Here is a 27799-nt window from a genome sequence, read left to right on the forward strand (position 1 = left end):
TTGTTTTATGATTCAGTTACAACTGTCCATTGTAGGACAATGAAGGGCAAACAAATTTTCTTCTGCTTTTGAATATCATTTGGCTGCTTTAAAGTTGTGCTTTTATTCCTGGTTTTGCAATGTTTCTGCTTTCCAGGTGGTTTGTGATCAGTAAACTCATACAGCCGTAACCCTTCATAACAGTTTGGTTAAGTGATTGGTTTGTTTGCACGCTTGAGGTGAGCTGCTAAGTTCAGTGAGTCAACAGTGAAAGCTCAGTCTCAGCTACTTTTGTCTCTGAATTGTACTTGCTTTTTTGAAGACTCGGCCATATGGATCAATTTTTGAAAGGCAGTGATGTGCTGTAAAAATAATTCAGTTGCTGTCACTTTGAACTCTGAGTTATTGGTGCTTTTTTATATTAGAGAAGTGAATTATTGGTAAAAAACCTATGGATACAGGTTTTTAGAAGAGGATTATGTGGTTCCTAGGAGGTGGTTTTGAAACTGTTGTTTGGCTTCATATTTTTATAGGAAGAGAAGCTGAAAGTCTTGTTGCATATAGTGTTGACTTCTGTGTGTTGTGAGCAAGTAATACTAGCATTATAGTCATGGTAAAGAAAAAAGCAAAGCAAGATACTGCATGAACTATAGCAGGTTCTTGAGGGCTTTTTTTCCTTCTTAAATTTAAAAATTGTGCTCTACCAAAGGCAAAGAATAGAGGAAACTTGTAATACAGGACATTACAGTCACTTACAAAGTTACTTCCTCTGGGCCTTTCTCTTTTTTGCTACTCTGCAGGGAAGTATGTTTGGGAATGCTAACATAAGTTCCTGATAATCCACTGAGGATCACAGAGATGACAGAGGCTGAAGTGATGACTGGCTGGAGCTGCTGGTGATAAACCTTAGCTTATTTTTTTTCTTCCTCTTGTAAGAGCTGTCAAAGAGCTGCTTGAATTTTTCTTTAGCAAACAGAACAACGTTTAATTGTGTTTAATGTAGCAGATACGGCCCAAAGTGGAAAATAGGTTCTACTGAGTTAGCGTGATTTGTTCTGTGACATTGTACATGGCAGGAATCTTTAGAGTTACTAAATATTGTTGATGTTGGAGAAACATGAGTATGAGTGGGCTTATCTAGATTTTTCTCCAATGCTGTCTGAGCCATTCATGTGATTCGTTTTAGCATAGTGTAAGTTGTGTTACGATTACAAGCTTCCCTTTATTCTCACCAGATGATATTAGTAAGGTGATATCAAACATTAATGGAACTAAAGGAAAAATGTTATCAAGTCTGTTGTCGAAGCAGGTATGGAAAAAAAACAAACAAAAAACTGACAGCTGGTGAAATTGTTTAGAAAGAAATTGCCCCTGTTGGTAATTTCACGTGCAACTAATGAAAATGGAACAGGTATCCAGGTGTGCATTGCTGTGTGTGAAATACAGTTTATAAAATGGTTTTAAAAAATGTTCTAGTGGCTGTGTGGTTTGAGGACACAAAAATATGAATTCATAAGTGATGGATCTTACTGTGTAACCTGTTTAGATAGCATGATTCTTGATTGCTAAACATGACGAGAAGTCTTCTTGCAGCTCAGTTTAATGGGATTTGTATCATGGTATGAAAGTTGTAAGCAGGGAGTATTTAAACATACTTAAGAGGCATTTTAAGAGTGCAACTTGGTTTAGAAATTTATTTTTACCTTGAGATAAATTCTTTAAATTTTATTTATTTATTTATTTATTTTGAAAGTTGACGCCTTTTCCTTTAACACCTTGAAAATTGAAGATAGCTTTTTGCGGTCAGTCTATCACAACTTTTTAACCTTTCAGTTTGGTTTTAAAAGTGTGACCTTCTGTAGCTTAGGAGCCTGGCTTTCCTTAGCTTTGCGTAATTTTTGGATGTTGTGGCAGCATCAGCTTCTTGTTGTTAACTAATTTTTAGATGAAGAAGCTCAGAACTGAATTTAGTGCTTTCTGACCTGGCTGATGACTAGTGCTTAGTCAGTATGTTTGTGTTTGTGTGCATGTCTACGATTTACAGAAGACATGTAAAGGGATGGCCTGATGTAGTGGTAAGTACAAGTACACAGGGATTTAGCACTCTAACTTACATGCAGTACTAAGCTAGTACCAATGAATTATTTAACATGAGTGGGCCAGGGTGAGAGCTTCTTACTGAAGTATTGTGGGTAAATTTAGATGAAGGAAAGGAAGCTTAATAGCAAGCAAATTAAAAGAGGCAGACTAAATATAACCCTAAGTTAATGTAGTGCATCTGCTTTTATTATGGGGATACTGAATCCTATTCAGATCTCTCCTCTGATTTGTTTGTACCAGTTGTGTAATGTTGATCTCCTTAAGGCTGTGGTGAGAGATGTGGTTGAGGTACCCATAGGCATACTGCACTTGGCTTCTGTGTAGATTGCACAGGCTACCTGCCCAAGAAAATAAACACAAAGTAGGCTTGCGTGGCTGAGGTTGCTGCCTGTGCTAGTGCAGCATCAGCACTGCCATTACTTTGCTAACTAGATTAAAGGCAATTGAGGCATCACATGTGTTGCAGCTGTACTTCAAAGGCCTTATAGCCAAATTCCAACCTGCAGTGAGAAGCATCAAGAAAAGATCCTTGCTGGTGATGTTCAGAGAATCCTCATCCTGATTTTTAGCTTTTTCTTCTTCCAGTGGTTGCTATGGTGGTAGAGCACCTAATACATCCAGCCTCTGCTGCTGGATGAGATTCTTCCTGTTGGGTATTCTCACACAGCTAGTGACGGTAGCAGTGAGACAGGTTTGAGTTCTAATTATAAGACTAAGTAGTGAGTTTATTTTGTCTCTAACTGAGAAAGTAAACAAGGATTAGTTCTTACTTTCACTAAGAAATAGCAAGGGAAGCTTTACTGTCTTCTTCCACAGCTTCAGTTTAAAACCCATGCCATAAATTTTCCCTTCCCTGACCATCCATTGTTTTTCAGGGACAATTTTTGGTTCTCACCTTCAAAACAGGGGCTTCTTTTTGCTTCTCTTGCTTAATTCTTAGCTGAATGTGAAGTGTGGAAGGGCACAGCAAATCCTGTTTTCTGTCTTGTTTCCAAAGAGTTAACAGCCCCAAGTAGAGATTAGTCAGAATGTTTCTGAAAGCTGCACTATTGCTATAGGCAGGTAACCTCCCCCCAGCATAAGGCATTTCTGATGGCAGAGAAATTTCAGCAATGGGGGAAAAAGTTAAAAATATCCAAGTTTTGCAGATTCCTTCCAGTTCTACAGAATTCCTTTCTGCAGGTCATGTAGATCTTGCCATAGAAACTTGCTGGCTCAGCATTAGTTTCTATTAGAAGGATTTTGCTTTCTTCCAGCTTCTTTTTTTTTCAGTATTTTAAACAGCAGTTCTAAAATGCTGAACATAATCTTTATTGTGATTCAGATCAAACAAGGAATTAGTTGTAAAAACTTTAGGCTTTCTTCTTTTTCTCTCAAAGCTTTATGTGTATTAACTTCTTTAATGTTACAGAATGAGCTTCTGTTCCTTTTCAAGCAGGAGATATAATTTCTGTGTTAAGCTGTTCAATAATCAGACATACAGCAGTCCATAGTAGTTGCTTCTTGGTTGTTGGTTTCCTATGTAGCAGTGGGGCGAATAGTAAGGAAAGAGGTGGTTTACATTTGTGAACCATCAGTATGCTCAGAAGTTTGGAAAGATTTCAATGCAAAGAGTTATCATCCTAATCTCTGGCTATGTAACTTGTACTCACTTGGAAATACTTTCTTCTCCTGCGTATTGTCATTAACCTTAGTTCTCCTAAAGCTTAAGTTTTGTAATTGTATTTTTTAATGCCAGATGAAATAAAAGCAAAACTTGGCACTTGAACTATATGGAAGCTAGAAAAATGTGCTTGGTCATACTTGCATGAGCTTTCTCAACTTTTAGCGTAGGCAGTCTACTGAGGTATGAGAAAGCTCAGCTTGCACTGTGAATCGCCATGTAGTTGAGCAGTTTTCATGTTTTTGATGACATCAGCAGAATTTCTCTAATCTTACGTGGTGCCATTGTTACCTGTGGACATACACAGAATGTGCCTTTCCATAAAGCAACAGAACAACAAACACGCATGTTCCCTCTATGAGTAGTTTTAGCTGATTCATGTATAATACTGAAAATCCTTTCCAGGTTCAAATTAGGCAGAAATATGCAGTGCAGAATAATTGGCCAGAAATTCGGTCATTTAGAAAGCCTTCAGCTTAAGTTCAGAAGGTGATAAGCAGCTTTAAACATTTGGTTATTTGCAGAGTTATCTTGGTAGCCATTTAGATGGCTACTAGCTATTCAAGTTCCAAAGTCATGATCATGCTAAACAGCATGCCCAGTTAACTTCCAACTTCCATGCAAATAATATCTGTAAGTTTCACAAGTTGGTGAAGGACAGGAAACAAAGTCACTTTCTAGGCTGGTAGTTGAAATGAATGCTAGCCTTTCTAGGTCTGCTAAGTAGATGTTGAATTATTATTTGCTTTGCAGAGAGCTTGCTGTGTCTTGTGGTAACGTGTAAATGTCGTTTGCAAAACCACATGTCATACCATCATGCTAACATTGCTTGTTAATTGTCCATCTCAAAGCTTGGGCATTAATGCTGTTTGATTAGAGCCTAATTTTGCACTCCAGTTTTAAGTAGAGATAACAGTGCCGTCAGTTAGCATCTAACATTGCTTTCATTGAGATCAATTTATATGTCATGATTTTTTTCTTTTTTCTTTTTTCCTGCACAGATGATCGTGTGGTTGGAGAAAATGCTAGATAAAATAATCAGCATTTTCATCATATTTTTGCTAGTGATAGGAACCCTTCTGCTAGCCCTGCTCCTCACTGCAAAGGTACAGTGCACTGAAGAACGTTGTCACAGAGCTCATGTTTAAAAGCTGAATGAAAGTTACTGATTCTTAATGCAAAACTGTGCTGCTTAAGGAACCTTTTGAAGTATTTAGGAACTGAATGTTCTGTAGTTGAATTTATTACCATCCCAAGATTTTTGAGGATAAATGCATATGTATTTATTTGTATGTTTGTACACAACGTAACCAATCTATAGACATTCGGGGATTTAAAATTTATTCTAGTAGTGCAGTTGTTACCTTATGTATTAATGTAACAGTTGTGTTTTGCATCTGGTTACAGCTTTCATGTCAGTAGTGAAGTTGCTTGGAATTTTCTATTTTTTCTTTAATTCACCTTGCATCAAAACTATTTGCGAAATGCTTAAGGTGGTGTATTTGTCTATTTGCTTGTGTGATTGCCTGTAATAACCTCATAGTATCCCATTCAGAGTTTAAATGTGCTGAGATTCAGATGCTCGTTGCAATTGATTTTTGAATCGTGGTTGATTTTCTGTATTTTCGCCAGAAGAGGTCACCCATATTTTTTGTTTTGTTCTGTTTTGCTTTTTCCTTTCCCCCCCCCCCTTTTTTTTTTTTTTTTATGGGGCTGTATTCTTATTTGGCACAGTCAGTGGAGACTGAATGGGTTACATGAACAGAGCTGTGGAACAAATAGCAGATTGATTCTGATGTCAGTCTCATTCCTCCAAAATGTAAACTTACATAATATTGAGTACTTAAAATTGAAGGCTTTAAAAGTTGTGCAAATGTTCCAACCTAAAGCTTTCTTACAGTCAGAAAAGAAATGCTTAAGGTATTTATATTTGGTGTCTTATGTTCTTATTGAAGAATTAATTTGGTGAGGCACTTTTTAGTGTGGTTCATCATATTAGAATTGAGCATTCATTAATTTTTACGGTTCTTTGATCCACGCCTTGGAAAGTCATATCTGAAACTTAAATGTTTCATGTTTTAGTACTTTTCTGACAGCACAGCTTTAGTTAGATATTATTTCACTATAATTTCCCCAGCTATTATTTTTTTTTCCAGTTGATGAGATGAGGTTTAAGTTTCCATTTGCCATTGTTAATTAAATGGTGCATGACCAAAACTGTCAGAACAGCCTATTGTGTATTACATTGATTTCTTTTCTGGGTTTATGCTACTTCGCTGCTCACAGTAGGTCTTTTGGGTTGTAAGAATTGTTCTTCCAGTCTGTCAAAAACTGGGCACCAACCCAGCCCCACTCAGTCCAAAAGAGAGTCTCTCAATATAGGTAGAGTTCTGCTTTGCATTACATGACATTTCTTCTCTCTTTGTTTAATTTAGGTACATCAAGAGAGCGTTCACATGATTCAAGTCACGAGCAGCTTGATCAATGAGACAGTAGCCAGCCACCCAGAATGGGCAAAGTAAGAATGCTGAAGTTAAGCGAAATAGTATAGGGTGGATGAACAAGCTTCCAGGTGCTCTTACAGATAGTTTGGTTGCTCTGTTGCTTGTTTCTTTTTTGGGGGGAGGGTTTCTTTCTTTTTTTTTTTTTCCTTTTTTTGTTGTTGTTTTTTGGGGGTTGTCTTTTGTTTTGGCTTCAGAATTCCCTAGGTGAACAGAAATGGGAGCGACTGTTGCAGGCGGATGTAAAAGCTGATGTATCAAGGAGTAGCGATGTTTATCCACTGTATACTGCAGGAGAGGCATGTAGTATCTTATCTGAGAACTATGAGCTTTGATGGAGAAGGGGCAGCTGCATAAGCTTCTGTACTTACAATTTTGGAGGAAAAAAAAAACCATAATGCAGAGAATAGTAGCCAATATTTCTTCTGCTTTTACCCAGAAAAGAAAAGTAATGGTGAAGAATGCACTAAAAGACTGTGAGCTGAAAGCTGAATTATATTTTCCATATAGAGAGCTGACTACAGAATGCCTTTGACAGAGCTGAATTTGAGAGAAATGTTTTTGGATCAAGCCAGAAGAGAGTTCAGGGATAGAAAGAATGATGGATGGTGAAAGTTTGGTATGAGTCATTTAGTAAAGGATATGCCTATTTAGAGCAGATATTATGTACACTGGGAAGACTCTAGATACAACATACGTAATGATTACAACTAAAACAAGGTAAATATTGTGGAAGGGAGAATATTACAAAATAAATGAACATAGATGAATAATAAGAGTGCAGTGGTGAGCAAACTGATTGTGTTAACAACAGAGTGGGAAGAGGTAATAAAGGAAGATTATTCAGATTTGCTTTTGTTCTGCTTCAGCTAAACAGACCTTGAGTGAATGTAAGTCAGAGCACTTCATGGGCAAAAGAACTGTCTCTTAAATGAGAATTGTTGATGTTTGTCAAGGGCACCTTCTCAAGAGAAGTGACAGTGTTTTAATAAGATTGAAAGAAACTGTGTACTGTATTATAGGAGCAAAAGGAGTTTTCAGAAATAGAACTAAAATGGTATTGTTGATAAATGCTGTAACAATGTGTTTGAGCAAAACTGAAGTAATTTCAGTCAAGAGAGACCACTTAAATGCATTTGTTTATTCCTTTGTGACATCTGTTATATCATTTAGCCTTCCTATTTTGCCACAGGATGAAAATAAGTAGGAGTAATGAAAATGGAAGTTTGAACGTCCAGAGTTTATTCACAAACTGAGAATTCTGAAGTATTAGCTGAGTAATTAGCAGAATTTTATTTAGGATGTTTACTTGCAGTTTTTGTCTCCACATTTGAAGCATTCAAAACACCATATTTTAATTCATTAGGAATAAGTATACCTTCTGTCAAATCTAACAAGCTTAGATTTCAGAGCTTGATACTTAGTACTGAGATTATGTTTAGAAATCAGTTACTGAAATGTCTTCAAATTCCAGTGCAGAACATCTCTGAAGAGTTACGCGTACAGGAAGGCTTCCATATTGAGTTAACTCAAGAAATGCAGCAGTTTTTAATTCCCAAGTGTTTTTTGTTCTTTTTTTTAATTTTTATTTATTTATTTTATTTGAAGGGCTTTAACTTTGTTTATTGAATGAAGATGTAGGAAAAAAAAGCCAGGGAACTTATGCCCTGTATTCACGGTTGTTGAAATGTTGGCAGCTCAATAGGTCCGTTATTTGAAAGTGACGTGAATCATGTCATGATTTCTGATGAAACATGAAAGTGACATGGAGATATTTGTCAGCAGATAACTTGGTAGAGCCTTAGAAATAAATGGTGCTCTAGCCTACTAATTCATCCTGTTGCTTATGCGGAGAAGCCACATTAACTAACAATTTGCATTCAGTTCGTAATTGAGAAAGATGTCTTTGTAACTAGAAAAGGCTGCCTCATGTCATATTTTCAGAAAACTACAGCAGTAAAGAAAGAGGAAGGATGTAATATGAATAAGGCTCTCTTGAAAACGTTGAGATAGCATCTGAACTAAGGTTTCAGGTACTGTTGTGAATTATAAGTATAATGACATATGCTGTGTTGAATTGTGCTCTGCTTAACATAAAATTCTCTTTGACATATAAGAACAAAGTACTCTAGCTGTAATATGTTCATTTATTCTTAGCTATTTTTTGTTGTTTCTAGATGTTGATTGTTAGTATGTTTCAGGTGTAATGGAATGGGTAAAATATGTAGCAGATAACTTTGTTTTCTTCTTTAAAAAAAATAAAAAATAATGAAATACAACAGCTGGCTTCCAGAAGCCCAGGTGTTTCAGAAGGCACTCAACTCAGCAGCAAATAACGTGTACCAGTATGGCCGAGAATGGATTACGCACAAGGTGAGAAACAGTATCCTTGTATTTTTTTTTCAGTAATATTTTGGGTGTAAGTAAAAATAAAATAAAAATGTTTTTCTCAGTGACCATATTTTTTCATGCGATTAACTGTTTTCTTAGCAGATCTGTTCTTTCCAATTTCAGTCTGTGAGTGAAGGAGGGGGTGGGAGTGATTTCAATAGATTTTATGCTTAGAGGAATATCTGTTTATAAGAGCTGAAAAATCTGTCATCATTTTAGTAACACTGCCAATGAAAATACATCAAATAAAGATGACTAAGTTTTTCATTTGACTTTAACTGTCCGGTTTTAGAAAATGTGCTGTTTTTCGGTTTTTGTTTTTGTTTTTTTAAACCAGCTGGATTTCTAAATGAACCACAAGTGGTAAATTTATTTTATGAATTTATTTATAAATTAACATTCTTCAGGAGGACTTGCCAAGCTAGCACGCATCTCACATAATTTGAAATGTTTTCTGGAGTAAGATCAGGGATATTATATTGGATTAAGCATTTCAGAGGCAGCGTTAGTTTTTGAGTGGAGAAAGAGGCCTTCAGCTTAGTGTTGCAGAATGTTTTATCGGTTAAAAAAAATCTTTGTTTTGAACCATATCCATTTGAAGAGTATATTCCATGCTGATACACGGGTCTTCTAGTTATTTGGGTTTGGATTATGCCTTTACTGATAATTCTGTGCATTTGTCTACCTTTGAGTTTGTCAGCAGATATCAGCTACCTTCTGTCCTGTGTAATAAGAGTTGTATATGTTTCAGCTTCATAAAATTTTAGGAGAGAAAGTGAACAACACCGCTGTGATTGAAAAACAAGTGCTGGAGCTTTGGGACAGGCTTTATCATTCCTGGTTTGTGAAGGTGGGTAGCTTGTTTAAATTATATAAACTATCATTTACTGTTTTCAGGTAGTTATGCTAAATATGTTTGTAAGATTAGCAAGCTTGAACTGCTGAGTAAATGTTGTAATGATACAACATTGATTTTACAAAGAAACAAAGCAAAATCCCAAGTGCATAAGGTTGAGCATGTCCAGAATTATGTCCTCCAATGTGCTTTTATGCCTGCAGTTTAATAAATTCTTTGTTCATTATTTAGTCTCTAGTTCAGAGCTTTCTTTTGGATTCTTGTTATATTGAGGGGTTGGGAAAAAGCTGGTATTCTGTGTGATTTGTGTAACTTCTCTTGATGTGAATTTGTTATGAAAAAGTTTTTGAAAAGAATTCCAATAATGGGTTCTGCACACTGAGTCTTGAATAGTTTATAGAAAATAAATCTTTGTGCTGTCAACGTTGCTTGCCTGTAAATGAAGAAGAAAGCAATTAGTTAGCTGTGACGCTATTGAAACAGCAAAATGTGAAAGAGAGGAAACTATATCTACAGAAGAGATAGAAGTAGAAAGCTGTTCTTTCATTCCCAGTCTCTTCCCCACTTAATGTGAGGAAGAATGGGCAGATGCTGGCAGAAGAAGCAGAAAAATCATGCAGCAAAGGAGATGGCTGGTGTGAAAGGACGCAAGCCAGTAGTGTGTGCTCACAGTCTGGAAGGCCAACTGTATCTTGGGCTGCATCAAAAGAGGGGTGGCCAGCAGGGCAAAGGCTGTGACTGTCCCCTTCTGCTCTGCCCTCGTGATTCCTCACCTGGAGTACTGTGTCTGTGCCTGGGGCCCCCCCAGTACAGGAAGCATGTAGAGCTATTGGAGTGGGTCCTGAGAGGGGTTACAGAGATGACTGGAGGGCTGGAGTACCTCTTCTGTGAAAAGTGGTTGAAAGAACTGGGCTTGTTTAGCTTCGAAAAGAGAAGGCTTCAGGGAGATCTCACTGTGATATTCCAGATGGGAGCCTATAAACAGGAGGGGGGCTGATTTTATTATTATTATTATTATTTTTCTTTTTACATGCGCAGACAGTGATAGGACAAGAGGGAATGGCTTTAAACTAAAACAGGGAAGGTTTAGGTTAGATGTTAGGGGGAGGTTTTTTACTTGGTGGGCGATGAGGCACTGGCACAGTTGCCCAGAGAAGCTGTGGATGCCCCATCCCTGATAGCGCTCAAGGCCAGGATAGATGGGGCCCAAGGCAACCTGATCTAGTGGGATTGCAACCAAATAGGCTTTAAAGTCTCTTCCTACCTAAGCTGTTCCATGTTACAAGAGATTTTGCTGGAAGAAAGCATATAGGAGTAGTCAGTGTTGGCCTAGTGCTATTGCTTTTGGTGTTGTAACCAGTGGGCCAGCACTGTATGGGTCAGTTGAGCATGTGCTACAGAGGTACGTTGTTGCTTCAGTATGTTGAATCTCTGAATTGCATTATATTATTATGTTCCTGTGGATTGTTATTTGAGGAGAGATGATGAGGTTTTGATCTTGTAGATGCTATAGTAGAGCAGAGTGGCAAGTTGTTTCCCTAGCAATCAAAACATCAGAAAGACCTGCAAGAGCACATTGATGCTTGCTACTTATGTCCTTAGTTTTTTTTCCTCTCGAATTACTAGTTGCTTATTAGAGACCCTAAGTTATCAGGGGCATGATGGGCTGCCGCTTACCTGTGGGCTATGGGTAACTGCCCCAGAGTTGATTAGTAATCTTGCCCCTTCTGTTATGTCCCACGTCCATTTACAAGTAAAACCTGGCTAATTTCCACCTGGCTATTTCCTCCTGTAATACTGCAGTTACCTCGTGGAGCCTTTCAGAATAACTGAAAACTAGTAAACCATATGATATTCCAGCATGCAAGACATCTGTACCACATCTTATGGTCTCTCAGTGAATCTTTCAAGCTCTCCAGTTGTACAAGCATAGTTATGCTTTATTTTGAGGCCTGCATAGTGTTGTTCTAGGCTGTAAGGTAATAATTTCACATGAAGGCTATAGAATTGAGGAAGAATTGCCAACAAAATGTGGATTCAGTCATTAACTTCCACTTTGAGAAGAGATCAGCAGATAGCAAATGGTGTATATTTTAAAAAGTTCTAGCGATGTTGTAAAAGATTAATTGCTATTGAGCATATGTACTCAATGAAATAGAATAATGGAATAATAAATCACTGATGATGGCAAAACTGCAATTAAGGTGTCATCTTCAAGGAGAACCTCTCCTTTTAGCTCATTCAGTTGTGAGGTTTTTCGTTTAATTCTGTTGCTCACAAGCTACTTCATAATTCAGGTGTAGCTACCTAAGCAACTATTTGTTGTGTTTATGACTATTGTGGTCAGTTCCTGTTGTCTTGTAGTTTTAGAGCTACAGAGCTGTGTAGTCAAAAGAAATCCTACACGCTTCTGGTTTAGTTTTTAGCTTTTGAATGAGTGAATGTTGCCAATGGAAAACACTGATTGTGAGATATATATTTCTTTTTGTGGCTTCTTTTTTTGTTTTTTATTTTATTCTTTATGGTTTGCACTGGATGAAGTTGTGTTGCCGTCAGCAAATTATGTAGGCAGTAATTGCAATTGTTGCCTCCCTGTTCTGTGCTTTCCTAAAGAGCAAAATAGATACCATCATCTTTGTCAAGCTGTCACGCTAATGTTTAACTGAGATGCATTAGTACAATATATAACTGTAATTACATCAGATAATTAACTATAGCTTTTTGTCTGCTTTTAGTTTTCCAGTTGTACAGAAAAATACTTTCTTGCTTCCAGTTATTTTTGAAGATGCCAGTTAAAGCAGACCTAACTTTAGGTCTGTACATGTAGGACAGATTCTAATCTTTGACTTGTCATGTTTGTTTTGGTTATTCAAATATACGTATATATAACTTAATATATGTATATATATATTTATATCTTTGTATCTCTCTTTAAGAACGTAACGCATTCTGGAAGACACAAAGGACACAAATGGCACATAAACCGTCAGAACAGCTGGCTTGGTGATATTCTGGACTGGCAAGATGTTGCTTCATTTGTTCATGATAATATTGAAACATTTCTTTCGGTATGTATTGTTTGGCCTTTTTTTTTTTAACCAAATTAGTCTCGTTTTAATTCCTAGTACTCTTGCTAGGGATATGGCATGCAGGTATATGGAAACACCGTTTGTGGTATTTATAATTGCGTGTATAATAATTTTAAGTCTCCTTTGGATGTATTCATATTACAAAGAGAACCAGTTGAGATGAGAAATCTGGGGATTTCAGCATTTTCCTTGATATCTCCTTCTCTGGAGTTATTCAGTACCTGCCCAGATATCTTCCTGCTCCACCCACTGTAGGGAGCTTGCTTTCAAGCATAGGGGTTGGACTTGGAAGGGACATCTGGAGATCGACTCCTGTTATTGTAGGATTACCTGTGTCATTTGCAAGCTGGTTTAAATTCTTCATATTCTGTAGTTTACTTTTCTGTTTCTTAGAGGTCATTATAAATTAAATATGTTGACCAAGAGGTTGTGACATGCACGCACATATATGTAAAATGCGTATGTAAATACATGTGTTGAATAGACTTTTTTTTTCCCCTGAAATTATTATTCATTTGGTTGATAGTAACTTTATTACTCTTTTATGAAAGTTCTTTGGAGAATGAAATTAATATTTTACACTGTATGAGTCCCTGAATTAATGCACTGGACCTTTTCACCTTATGAAAAGGAAAAGCATTGAAAGCAAAACGAATGGAAGCAACTACATTTGTCTCACAAATGATGTTGAGTCTGAAGCATGTAACATGCAGTCAGTCCCTGACACAATTCATCTTTGACCTGAACTATTGTCATTATCAAGAAATATCTGAAGATTAATATTTTTACATTTTGAAAGAGTGTTAATTATACCTAACTTGAATCTTTTGTGGATGCAATTTAAGCTATTCTTTGCCTTGAGGCAGTTCTTGGTCTTGGCTGGCAGGCGTCTGTGCCTTGTTTTCCTTCAACTGCTGTTTAAATGGTTACAGTTTCTATCATTTAAAAACATAAAAAGTGAGTCAAGAAGTTGAGAGGAACTTTTTACTGTAATGAAACCTTTTCAGCTAATACAGATAATGTGCTTAATTCTTTCTCAGAGTTGACTGTGTGTGCCTGAGGCGACACTGCAAAAATGTGTAGCAAATCATCATTTAAAATCAATTTTGCTTCTAGGTAAGAAAGAGAAGATTAAATGAAACGGAGCTACACAATAGGTGCTAGCCATTTCCTTTACTTCATTGCTACATTGTGCTCAGATACCATGTGCGTGCATCAGTAGTCTAAGTGGGCTAAAACAATGAAGAAATAGTGACAAGGGAATAAATATTTAAGTTTGAGGTAGATCTATATTAAAAATGTTAATCTATCTAGGATGCTTTACATTGTCTTGAAATCTGGTTTTAGAAGTACAGGAAAAATGCCAGCAGTAGGCTTGCTTTACTGCTTATGTCCATGAACTCATTACTTGCCATCTCTAGGGAAGTGCCTGTCCTTTTTCTCTGTACGCGTAGATCCTTCATGACAGATTGTAAACTGGTCATCATTAGTATATAATACTAGATCCTAATTTCACTCCTTATTGGGTAGCATTTTTTTAACTGGCTAGCTCATAAACCACTGCATAAATATTAATCCCATTGTTTCAAATGAAAATCAATAAAGGTCTGATGTGTATTTGTCTAGGCCATCAAGGCTTGGCTATGATAAAAAATAACCACAGTTCTAACTTAAGTCTGGTACTTGTTAGCAAGTTGCTTCACTTATCCTTGGATACAACAGAAGCTTACTGCTTCCCAGATTTATGCTTTGTGAGAGAGTGACCGTCTTTCTCTTGGCACTTTGAAAAGGAGCGATGAGTTTATAGAACAGCGTGCTCGACTGGAAAGGATCAGTAGTTTAAATGATGTGGGGTTTTTTTGGAGGACAATTTGGGGGGGCTACTTTTGTTGTTGGGTGTGTTTTTTGGGGGAGGGGGGGCTCTTACACTCTTGTGGATTTTGTTGTTTAGTAGGGTTTTTTGTTTGTTTCCTCTAGGTTATGGTTATGCTTTGCAGGATGGAGGGGTTATTAAATGTCTTGGCTATAATTGAAACTGTCTGATGTTTCTGCTTTTGGACACTTAAAATCAATGTTTACCTGTAATTCTTAAGCATACAGTAAGACGTAAATTCCTAAAACTGCTTCAACAAACATTGTTTTTAAACACAGCCTATTGAAAGAGGTAACTGTAAAGAATATGAAGCTATAGTGAGACTTCATTTTTAAAATGAATTATTTTATACTACTCGCATGTAATAAGTACCTATACATCAATTGTGGTTAGAATTTGCCACAGAACAATTCTTGCTAGTCCCACCATTTTCTGAAATATTTCAGAATAGCCTACAGGTCGCTGTATGTTCTTTTAAAACACAGCTGTTAGACCATGTCATCTTGCAATTTCCTATTAGTGGAAATAATAGCAAGCATTCTTCTTGAGAAAGAGGAGTATCTGCTTTTCACTTCCCATATTGGAGGAAACTTTGACGTTATAGTTGAAAGCATATAATTAAATCACTGGTATACCTGTGCAGGGGAATTAGTGGCGTTCATTTTGTCTGTAACAATATGCACCAATTCAGGAGTTGAACTGTCATTATCAGATAAAGCACAGAAGAGTTCTGTACTTCCCTCAAAATGTGCCGTTTGTTATGGTAACTCTAGTAGCTTTAGTTTGATGTAGGGAGATCTTATCATTTTGAAGCAATTTGCCATATAAACATGTAAATTGCCTCAAGATTTAATATAAAGATAAGCTTTTCTAAATAATCATTTTCCTATTTTAATAGCTTTGGTGTTAGCAGCCTTGATGCATTTCCCCTTTTAATTTTTCCAGCATTCAGTAGAAGCTGTAGTGTTACTGAACTGATTTTCCAGTGATGTATTTCCAAGGTGGATTTGTTTCATCCTGTTCTCAGGCTAGGGAAAGAACTGGGGCAGGTCCTCATGTCTGCCTCAAATTTTTGACCTCATGCTGTATCCTGAGGTGTTTTTTCTGGTGAATGAAATATGTAAGTGTATCTGGGCTATTAGTTTTCATTTTTTGGAAATTAAACCTTCTTAATTCCTTTTTCAATAACCTGTTTTTCCATTTGTACCTCTTACTCCATTTCTGTAATATTTGAAACCTTGAGAAAGAAAATTGCTGCTGGCCAGATCTGTGAATGATCACTTAAAACTCCCTCGGTGTTATATGAGAAATTGCTCATGTCTCCTTAAATTGATCTTCTTGCTTCTTCCACAAGAGTATTCATCATTCTACCGGCAGTTGTTTTCTCATTCAAAGATTTCTCATACAGGAAGACAGAAGACCTTCCATTAAGACATATACAGTAAGCTTTAGCTCAGTTAGGTTTCTCTATTTGTTCCTTTAGCAGTGACTGATAAATGTATATTCCAAATCAAGTTGGACTGATATCCAACTTTGGATGCTCCGTTTTGAACTGTAATGTTCTCTCGTAATGTTATTTTCTGTCCCTGGGAATTTCTTCAAGTAATTTCATAAGCATATAGCTAACACAGTCTGTTCTCCATAATGATTCCGCTCCTGTGCATTCCTTTTAGTGAGGGAAGTCTAGGAATCAAACATCACTATCTACTAAATGCAAGGATTTGCCTTTTGATTTTATGACAGTTAGTTGAGTATTTGAATGCTTTTTGATGGCGTATTCAGCGATGTCTAGTGTCTGCAATGTCTGTTTTCTCCTGAGACGTCTTGAAATAGGTAATTCTGAGTTTATGTTAGGGGGAACTTACTCTGCAGCTGAATACCCATCCCAAAACATGCCCTTGCTTTAGTAGGTAATACTGAAGATCACTAAGAGGCACTATTTGTGCATGCTTCAAATGCTAGTGATATCTTAGCTCAGCAGTTCTGATGAATGACTCCATGTAACAAGGAAGTTCTTGTAGCAGAGATGTTCTCAGAATTGATTGAACCACCTGATAGCTGCACTTGAACCAGCTGCAGTTGTTTACTCCACGTTATCAGTTCCTTAGCCTAAAATTTGTGGGGAAACTGTTACACAGCTACAGCCTATGCTGAGGAACTTAATATCTTGAAAGAAATTCTCCCAGCCTTCTCCAGATATCTGGCTCCTGAAGTGTTATTGCCTTAATTAGCTTGTTGCATCTGCATCCAGACATGAACTAATTTGGCTATACTCGGTATTCTTTATTTAAAGGTGCATCTCAATACTACTCTGTGCTATCTGTAATTAATAAGCAGTCAGTTTCCCAAGGCACTACAGGGCTTAATAGGTTGTCCTGCATTGATTAGTTTTCTGTAACTACTTGACTAGTTATTGCATCCCTGTGCAAAATCATGTCCTGTATAGTAGTCTACAGACATTATGAATATTATGCAACTTAGTTACATACAACATTTAAAACAAACATATTAAAGTAGTAATTGTATTACTTAATTTGAAGCTGCCTTCAGCTTCCTTTCTACTTTGTGATGTTCTTTGTGCTTTAGCATTTCTGCTTTTGAAGAGGTGAGTTTTCTCTCCCGAGATGAGATCTGCTTTTGATTGGTGCTGACAGAGATCACAGTAAACACCGTCACATCATCTAGATTTTATGCAGTTTTACATGATGAAGTTACTTAGAGCGCTGAAGGATTCCCAAAAACTTTGTAATTATCTACCTAGTGGCTTGTCTTTGGCCAGTTAAATGTTACCTGTTGCAATTTAGGGGAAAGGGAAGATGATTTTTTTATTATTATTATTTTATTTTATAAATGTGTAATTTTATTTTTTGAGCGTGTACCTTGATGCAGAATGACTCTGAATGCAGTTCTGTGTTTTAACTAACACAATTTGGCGATTGATTTTTGCATTTGTTGCTCCTCCTTTTCTAGATTTTGGAGTCTCTGTGGATAGTGATGAGTCGGAATGTGAGCCTGTTGTTCACTACAGTTACAACTTTGGTGACAATCCTTTTCCATAGTGGGACAGCTCTCCTTAATTTTGTGCTTTCAGTGGTAAGTAGTATGCTGTGTGTTTACATGACTGGTTTTACTGAAGGAATTTAATTGCACGTTTTGTGACATGGAATATCAAACATAAGCATGAAAACATGCTCTAACATTACCAACTTGAGTTGTTGCAACTTTCAGATCAGTTATTCAGGTGATAACCTAGGCAAAGGAGCCCGAAATCCACGCTGTGATTTCCACGTTGAGGATCTGGCAGTCTTCCCATCATTCTATTTATTGAAAACTCTTTGTTTCTGGCCACGTAGATACTGAGCTGTAACCTGTGATACCCAAAATAACTGCTGAAATCTTATGGCGTATTCTTGTAAGCATACCCTTAAACAAACTGACGCCTTTAGAAGAGTGGAAAAAATGTGCTGACTGGAATTTTGCTGAAAGCTTATGAACATCTTGATCTCAGACAGTGTGTGATATTAACAACTCTAACCTAGGACTTCTTCCTGGTTTAACTTAATAAATACGAATCTTGGAGGCTTCACTGGAATCAATGCCTTAGTTACTAGTTCAACACTGAAAAACATTTGTTAGAAAAATAGATGTTTTGCCAGTTTAACTTTACTACCCTCATTGATGCTTGTACAGGAAAGGAAGTCTTTCTAAACAAAGTTGTAAAACTGAAGTAATGTTTAACAGTATTTCAAGGCACTTGTGTGAGTTCTCCTCAGTATTTAAGAAAGAACAAACAGCAGCAAGACTTAATTTAATGACTGTCTGAAACTGAAGAAAATCACTGCAATTGAATTTTGTTGTTTTTTTAATTACCTTTTCTTTAGTTAGTGAGGAAAACGGCAAGATTCCATGGCAGACAGAGTTACATTTCTTCCTTAGTTTACAGCTTCACCTGTGGCGACACATTGGAAACAGTGTCTGAGACAAAGGACAAATTCAAATTGCAGATCGTCTTAATGCACTCAGTGCTCAGAAACAATTTAACTTTAGCTGTCCAGTGGCTTATATCAGATTCATTACATGCTGCTCTTTTGATGCCGTGGTCCTGCCTTTTTGTTTGTCATCAGGGTCTTGCCACTTGCTGGGGCGCTGTACAGTCAGCTAGCTTAGCAGAGCTAGTTGAGATAACTTGGTGCCTTGGAGCTCTTTTAAAGACTGGATACCCTAAAGGCTACTCAGTTTCCTCTACATGTGTTTTGGGCTGAATCTAAGTAACGGTCCTTTTTGGATCTCTGACACTTACTAGACAACATAATCTGTAAAATAAGCTTCATTTTATGAGCTTATTAGGAAATAAACATGCAGTCCCCTATGTATAGACCAGTCTTAACGTGAGATTCCACTGATTCCTCACTTAACTCATGAGATTTCTAATTCACAAATTTTCAGCTTCATACATTGCAAATTAAAACTCAGATTTACTGTAGCTAGCGACACGTATCTGTGGACAGTATAGTTATCTAACCAGCACTGTGTGGCCATCCTTCCTCCCCTGTCGTGGTGCAGGTGTCCCCTCTGTCACACCATGCAGTATGAAGGCCTTAGCAGTCCAGCTGCTGTTGGTTCCGCTTCAGCAACTTTTTGTCTCAGCTGATGTATTGTACCTTCTAGTTTGGAAGTTTGGCCCATTTTCGTGGTTTAGCTGTTTCTGAGGAAACTGTCACACAGCAGTGTGTGAGGATTATGGCTGAGGAGACAGCAAGCTGCAGGTGATAATAGTGACTGTTAGCCCTTCTTGGCCATCAACCCTGCCACTGTGTGACTTTGACCCCAGCTGCTCTGCTCTCAGCATACATCAGGCCTTAGCATGAGCTGTGTGTTAGCCAAACTCTCAGCCAGAGTTGATAACAACGTGCTTAAACTTTTTGTATAGAGCTAGCCCCATCCAAATATGTCAGTCCTACACTCTTGGATTTTTTTATTATTTTTTATTCTAACTGTACAGAATGTGTCAGGGTATAAAGGGATCATTGAATCACAGAACACCCTGAGTTGGAAGGAACTCACAAGGATCATTAAATCCAACTCCTGACTCCACACAGGACTACCCAAAAAACAAACCCTGTGCCTGAGAGTGCTGTCAAAATGCTTCTTGACCTCTAGCAGCTTGGGACCATGACCACTGCCCTGGAGAACCTGTTTTAGTGTATGACCACCCTCTGGTGAAGAATCTTTTCCTAATCCCCAACCTGACCCTCCCCTTGATACAGTTCCGTGCTGTCCTCTCAAGTCCTGTTGCTGTCACTGGAGAAAAGAGATCAGTTGTGCCCCTCTGGTTTGTGAAAATTTAGCTAACAAGGTTTTTCAGGCTTTAATGTACTTATTAATGTAACTTAATTAAACTGTTTTCCAGTGTCTGAATTAAGAATATGTCTTCTTTCAAAACACTCAGTACAGAGCAGCTTCTATGTGTATCCTATCCATCTACAATCCAATAGGACCATAGTTGTGTTTCCCCCAGGAAGAACAGGCCTATGTTACCCAGAATTTTCTCATATGGGAGATGCGCCAGGCCTTTAATAATCTTTGTGTCTCTCCTCTGGACTCCTCCTAGGAGTCCTCTGTCTTTTTTTTACCTGGGGAGCCCAGAACTCGGCACAGTAGTCTAAATGTGACATCACCAGGGCAGAGTAGGGGAGAGGGTCACATCCCTTGACCTGCTAGCCACGCTCTTTTTAATGCACCCAAAAAACCCTCATCTTTATTTTCCATGTGCCAGACACAGAGCTGAGACTGATGGGCCTGTAGTTCCCTGGATCTCTTTTTCCCCCCTGTTCGAAAAATGGTTTATGTTTTTTCTTTTCCAGTCAGTGGGAACTTTACCAGACTGCCATGACCTTTCACATTTGTTGGATAGCAGATTGTCAACTTCATCCACCAGTTCCCCCAGAATCACATAAACGAATCTTCTTTCTTGGGCCTCTCTTCCCTCCAAGGCTTTATCCCATGTCACACGGCCAAGCAGTTCCCTGAAGAGTTCAAAGTCCATTTTCCTGAACTCCACAGTAGCAAGCTTGCTACTCACCCTCTTTGATGCCCTGATGCCCTAAGGATTTTGAACTCCACCATTTCGTGGAGCTTCATGCTGCTTACCAGTTTCTCTTCATTGGTGAGGGCAAGGTCCAGCGTGGCACCTTTCCTCATGGGTTCCTTTACTGCTTGGAAGAGGAAGTTATTGTCAGCACATTCCATGAGCCTGTTTGATGACTTATGTCCTGTTGTGTTGGCCTTCCAACAGATATTGAGGTGGTTGAAGTCTTCCATGAAGACCATGTTTTGTGAATGCGAGCTCCATGAACTCCATCCAGCTGGTCATTGATGTATGGGGCAGTACCTTCCCCCCCGCTTGTCTCCTATAGAGTTTGTACTCGTTCCAGTTGTGGGAGCCATTCCACCATGTCTCAGTGATTCCTGTGGCATTATAGCCCTGTAGGCATGTCTACACCAGTATCTTTCCTTGCTTGTACCCCTTGCTATATGCATAATTGTGCAGGCCTTTGAGTTGGACTCCTGTTTAGGCTGATTTACTAATAATTGGAGTTTCCTTATTCTGCACCGTAGGTGCTGTCTTCTTGGCCTGTGATCCAACTCCAGGCCCAGGGCATCCATTACTATCATCAGCCTTCAAGTAGAATGGGTGAGGATCCTTCTCCCCAGCAACTTCATGAACCTCATGAAGGTTTAAAGCCTTCATGACTAAACTGGAAAGCTTGTTGTCAAGGATGGCCTTCCCCTTCTCTGAAAGATGAACCTCATCTGCTCCAAGAAGACCATATTTCTTAAAGCTAGCTCCATGGTGTAATTAGCCAAAGCCCTGGTGTGTGGGTTTGTGTATATATATTATATATATACATATATATATATGCGTGTGGTTGGGTGTACAAAAACTGTTAAAGATTGGAAGAGGAAGACTCCATTGGGCAGATAGGTATCTGCATTCCTACAGGGAATACACGAATTTCTGATGCTTCTTAATAATAGCAAAAAAAGAAACCTTTGGACAGAAAACTGAGTGTGAAAGACAATTACAGAAATACTTCCCAAGTCTCTGGAGACGGCACAGAAGCAATTACACTGTGTGTTTCTTGGTAAATGTGGGAATGTTCAATTACCATTTTCAGCATACGCTGTTCGCCAATACATTCTCATTGAATTCATTTTATTCACCCCCAGATCATAGTATTTGAAGTTTCAGAACTTGAGGGCTGTAGGATAAAAAGCAAGAATGTGTGATCTGTCAGTTATCAATGGAAAGAGCTTATTATTTTATCTTCTGCGACTTCTTTCTCAGAGTCGTCAGCAAGATCTTGAGTTTCTGGTTAGAAAAGTTAGGCAATATCTAAAATATTAGGTACCCTGTCAAAGAGATCTGAAAATATTCAAATGCCTGTAGAGATAGAGGAGGGACATAGAATTTTGCTGCTGAATGTACTATTGAAACTGTTTTAAGAAAAGTCAGCAAGCTGCTTATGTCAAATTATATGCTGTGGCTGCTCCTTGTTTCTGCATTTCTGTGCTAAAGCAAATACATTAATTTCCCAAAACATAACTGCTCTAAAATTAATTTTGTTTTGCATGGGGCTTTTACACGCTTCTTGTCTTAACAAGACTTGAATTAGGTTTCCTATCTTTTTTTAGCTTTTAGTCTGCTTTAATACTATTTTATGTCACTGCTATTAATCCCAGATGCCTTCTTTGGTGTCTGCAGTTGAAGTGGGTGTGTCTATATTGGCGATTCATTGCTCCTTAAGGAGGCAGGTTTCTTTTGTGGACACTGAGAAAGAATAACTTTTCCTGTCAGTACTGGCGCTGTGCTTGTTGACACTTTAACTGATCGCCAGCTCTAGTTCATTGCCTGCCTTAAATTAGGTTTTCTTCTCATATCGCAGATAATCAAGCTTTGATTGTTGCTGTTAATTTCCTCGTTCCTTGAATGCACTAAGCCATTCAAGGGATAGCGCTCTAAGAATTTAACTGTAGGTGTACTAATAAAACAAGATTTAATTGAGCCATTTATCAGCTTACTTTTTGTGAGTTTCAAGATGAGAGAATATTGTTCATATAGAAATACACAGCTTTTTTCTGTTGAAAATTTCACTGCAATGAGGATTTGTAGTAAGGTTCCACCTGAAGGAAGACTAAACCATGTCTGGATGCCTACATCAGGATGGGGAGTGTTGTAACTATATAAGAAAACATTGTAGTAGGTCAGGAGAAATGGCAGGTCTTACCAAGGGGAAAAAACAATGTTTACAGCATTACAGAGGATGCTAAAACATGATTCAGGTTTTAGGTTTTACTTGAAAGCTGATGTTGTTACTGATGATTGGTTATTTCCCACTAAATCAAAGCCTGATTTAGGTTTTTTTTTATGATCTCAAAATGAATGTTAACAGTATGCTGATCAAATGGGCTGAAATGGTGACTTGTTTTCGTTGATAGGTTGATTTATCACTCAAGGCCACAGTTAAACACTTGGGAAGATGAAGTCTGTACATGGTGTTTTGGAAAGGGGTCATATTGGGTGAACAGTTCAATGCAATTTCCGAGTTAAAGGCTATGATGAGGGGAAAAAACAGTAACATTTTACTGAGTAGAAATAAATTAGGAACAGAGATGATAAATGGATGGATTTGTTGAGGCTAGTAACTTAACACTGAATGTTATACCATTTGCATTTTATTTTTAGTGAACACGTTCAAAGAGAATGCAGAAAAGAGGCATGAAATGTCAGCAGACTGAATAAAATGCATGAAAGTTAAGAGAATTCTGTAGGGCAGACAATTTGGTTTATGAGAAGATTAAGATGTTATTTATTCCAACATACCAGTAGGCTGAAAATAAGAAAAGTGAGAGGTTTTTGTTTTGTGTTTTTTTTAATCTTGAGAAGACAGACAAAAGAAGTAAGGCTTGAAGATAAAGCAAATATGAGACATATTTTACCACTGGCATATCGTAGAATGAATCTTCTTTGTTTGAGATTTTCTATTTCAAGCTGGTTATATTTTTGTGTTCTTCAGCTGAAGAAGTTGCTGAGCCCACTGACCAGAAAATAAGTAAAACATAGTGGGCTGCAAGATACCAGGAACTAATATGATCTCATGGGGTAGTTTGGTCTTTAAATTGGAACAGTACAACTACCATGGCTTCTGCCAAAATTAATCTTCAAACTCATAGGAGGGGATACTCAGTCAACCTAACATAAACTTCAGATTTTCTATTTACGGGTTTTTGGTTAGCTTATATCCAATAACCAGCCATACATTAACTCCCCAAGCAGCTCAGTTTATTTGGTTTTGTTTGTTGGTTTGATACTGTTTAGTAACATTCTGTTGTGCTAAATAGGTCTCTTCTGGAAAAACAAAAACAATCTAGGAAGTTGATCAACATAGTTCAACATCTAGTTGTTTGATCTAGACTTTGACTTTGTGAAGAGGCTGAAAAGGGCTAAAAGATGTTCACTGTTTAGTTAAGTCTCTTGTGGAGCAGGGGTGGGAGTTACTCTTCTAGCTCTTAGTGTTCCAATACCAAACTTCCAATTCCAAACTTGTGGAATAGTAGTTTGTACCTTCTCAGTCAAGTCTAGTGATCTGAGGAATATCTGCATATTGTAGTTCTCTATTTATTGTCTTTCAGTTTACAACTCCTATTTGTTTTGCAGGTGATTTTCCTGACCACGCTGTTCTACCTATTGAGTTCTAGTGATGAATACTACAAGCCAGTGAAATGGGTGATAAGCCTGACTCCTCTTTCTCAGCCAGGTCCTTCTTCAAATATAGTTGGCCAATCTGTGGAGGAAGCAATAAGGTATGTTACTGATCTGTTGCCCTTTCTGGATAATTCTTTAAGGAAAAAAAAAACCAACAAATGTGTTCAACTGCAAATACTTAGTTCTTACGTCAGCTCATTTTTCAAAGACATGAGTTATAGATCTCCTTTATTTTCAAGAATCTAGCATTGATGGATTTTTCCCACCTTGATTGTTAAGAGCTGTTTGATTGGATTTACCTGAAACAAAAAGGTAGAGGTTGATGCTGTTGTGAATGCTAGTATTTTATAAAGCAAAGTCCAGACTCATCAGTGAGCATGGTGTCAGCAGCTATTTTGGTATTAACAGCTAGTGCAGCTCTGTATGAGTTCATACAGTAAAACAGTTGAAATAGAGGATTTGGCATCAGTGCTCATTTTGGAGTGAGTTACTTGGAACTATTTTTAGTCTAATCTTGGGGACTAAGTACCCATTGGCAGCTGGAGTGTGTTAGATTGGCTCCTGGTGTGCATTTTCCATTTCTTTTGTGTCTGAGAGAAACCTGCTTCATAATCTCCTCTCAAGACTTCTCCACTTTGTCTACGAGACTACAGCAAAGAGGAAAAGTGGGGAGCGTTATCCTTACCTCACTTGAAACACTAATCTGCTGTACCTGCGGAGTGCTTAGTTACCCTTCTTACATTACTACCATTTGAAATTGCTATAAACTACTATATATTACTATAAACTTATATATATATATTATTCTTCAGGGAGATTTTACAAGAAAGTAATTTTGGAGTTGATACAGTAATGTTTTCTATTCATCAGAGATGAGTGAAATTGCCAGTCTTTGCCTGTTAACAGCATGAAACTCCAACATTAGTAGCATAAATACTTTATGTAAATCCGTTTATTATATCATAGCTCCATTTTCCAAAAGATTGGTGGACTGGACAAAGCCAGCAGTCTCTGTTCTAAGATTTATGCAGCTATATCTTACAGTGTTGTATATACAAAACATGAATAGACTTTTAAATCATTGATACATTAAACTCTCTGTGTCAAGTTGTACCAGGGTAAGTTTGGGTTGGGTATCAGTAAAAACTTTACAGGAAGGGTAGTTAAGCACTGGAATAGGCTCCCCAGGGAGGTGGTTGAGTCACCATCCCTGGATGTGTTTAAAAACTGTGTGGATGTGGTGCTCAGGGACATGATTTAGCAGAGGGTTGTTAGTTAGGGTAGTTTGGTTAGGTTGTGGTTGGGCTTGATGATCTTTAAGGTCTTTTCCAACCTTCCAATCCTATGATTCTTCCAATCCTATGATTCTATGTACCACACAAGTAGGTGTTGTTTTTTGTTACTGGAATTAAGCTATTTCTGGGTATGCTGTGCAATTAGAAGTTTAGATCATGTAAGATGCTGAACAGTGATAGTGCTGTAGCAGTCCAGATAGCAGTTGTAGCAGTCCAGGTGTGGGTGCTGCTCCAAAAGCAATGCCTCCTGTTTTATGATGTTGGCCCACAATGTCTGAGGCAGATGTTGGTGGTATGACAATAGAGGTTGAACCTTCCCATCAGTATTCCATTATATTTTGTTGCTGTGTGACAGACAGCATCAGAGGGGCAGTCTGGCAGAATAGCGTCTGACATGGAAGTGTATATGAAGCAAAGATGTGTCATTGAATTCCTCTATGTATAAAATATGGTGCCCATTGACATTCATCAACTCTTGCTGAATGCCGATGGAAACCATACAGTGAATGTGAGCACAGTGAGGCAGTAGAGTGTTTCTGCAGTGGTGACTGCTGAAAGACAAACCATATTCCAGATGGACATGCAGATTTTTATGAGTATGGCATGCAGGCTCTTGTTTGTCACTCAGAAAAATGCACTGTGACAGTGTTGAAAATTAGTGTTTTGTAACTAAGAATTTGCTCCAGCAAATACTGTTAGTGTGCTCTTCAGTGGTGTTGCCATGACTCGGAAACCCCCAATTTCCCAGCTTCTTGCGAAACCTCTGCCAGAGCCAAAAGACCACCGTGACTCATCAAGAAACGTGGCAAAATGGCGTTTATTAGGAGTAATCAATATCTTATATACCTTACTACTTCGTCTACGCCCCCTAGGGCACGTTTGAAATGCGCGCCAATGTACCTTGAGATGGAAGAGGCTGGATTACTATCACCGTCACATCCCGAAAAAGCCCCGCTACCGCCTATATGCTTGTACTACAAGGTTCAGCCTCGTTAGCATCTACAACAAGTGGAAATAAACAGGAGGCATTACTTTTGGAGAGACGTCCGTGGAAAGAGACAAGTCACAGTTCTGCCAAAAAATTATTAGCCGTTCTCTTGAGAAACTGCTGTTGAGTTTTCGGTGATCATGTGGTTAACATCTCAGTTCTTCTGGAAGGTGCTGGCAGATTTATGAACTGAAACTTCTTTGTCTCACAGAATTGTTCCCTTTACTGCATCTCTGGGTGGATGGGATCAGTGTCAAAAAATAGATGATAACTTCCCTAGGCAAGGGTATTCTGCAAAGAAGATTGCGTTAAAGGGGATTTAAGGTTACGGGCCTGTTACACAGGTGGTCAAGGATATATGTCAGTGCTAAGAGTTGGTGAAAAGAAAGAAAATCATGTTTGAGAAGCAGAAGAAAAAAAAAAGGAACGGGAAAGAGTGTACATCAGTAATTGATAATGTGATGGGGAAAAGGTGAGGTCTATAGATTATGGGATATGAAACTACTTATCATATGTTTTTATTTTTAAAAAATGAGAGGGTACTAAGTCTGTGTGTTCATTCACATGGCTTGAATCAGTCGCTCATATTTTTTCCTTTGGAGTGGGCTGTGCTTGATACTTTATATATTTGAAGAGCTTCTGAGAATTTTGGTTTTTCACCTCTTTTGCTTATTTTTACCAAATTCTTCTAGATGAGCTTGTATTCCACTCAGTACTTAATGTGTCATGTTCGGTATGTAGATGAAGGTTGTACCCAACAATTTTCTGTGTTGATGCATGCAGAATTTAGAATTACAGAGTCAGATTCATCCTCCAAAACTCTGAAGTCCTTTTTCAGGACTGATGTGTTTGCCATGTGAAAAACAGCTGCCACTGGTGGTCTTTTCTTTTGTTAGAATGTAGCAGCTGTCCTTTCTTACTTTTGAAGACTAATTGTTGGTAGAGGTGTAGGATCCTAGTCATGGCTTATTGGGAACTCATGTAAAAAAGGCATGCAAATGTCTATGTAATGCTTGGTGGTAGGATGAGAACAAGGGGCTGCATTAGTATTATGATTTACCAGACAATTAAACCTTTGTAGTTGCTTTCATCTTTAGGCTCTGATAACACTGCACAAATGCAAATACAGTCTCAAAATACTTGTTTGTTTGACTAAAAATATAGGAAGATGAGATCAAAAATCAGCAACTCTTCAGCTCCATCACTGTCCAGCAGGGCATAGCATAGGAGTGCATGTAGCTAGTTTACTGTGGGGGAAGAGGGTTACTCCTGGAAATTCTTTTGCTTTGTGTCCTTTC

The 27799-nt window shown here is 38.0% G+C and overlaps 1 protein-coding gene across 3 annotated transcripts in view; it reads left to right on the forward strand.

The window, feature by feature from the left end:
• Positions 1-27799, forward strand: part of TMEM245 (transmembrane protein 245) — an 80005-nt gene that overhangs the window by 25117 nt on the left and 27089 nt on the right. For all 3 annotated transcript variants that reach the window (XM_072329132.1, XM_072329133.1, XM_072329131.1), the window contains 7 exons: positions 4744-4848; positions 6178-6260; positions 8526-8616; positions 9386-9484; positions 12427-12558; positions 17423-17545; positions 24171-24316. In XM_072329132.1, the coding sequence (XP_072185233.1) occupies positions 4744-4848; positions 6178-6260; positions 8526-8616; positions 9386-9484; positions 12427-12558; positions 17423-17545; positions 24171-24316 (779 nt within the window). The remainder of the gene's footprint in view (positions 1-4743; positions 4849-6177; positions 6261-8525; positions 8617-9385; positions 9485-12426; positions 12559-17422; positions 17546-24170; positions 24317-27799) is intronic.

The sequence above is a fragment of the Excalfactoria chinensis genome, chromosome 2, assembly GCF_039878825.1.
Source record: "Excalfactoria chinensis isolate bCotChi1 chromosome 2, bCotChi1.hap2, whole genome shotgun sequence".
Lineage (NCBI taxonomy): Eukaryota > Metazoa > Chordata > Aves > Galliformes > Phasianidae > Excalfactoria > Excalfactoria chinensis.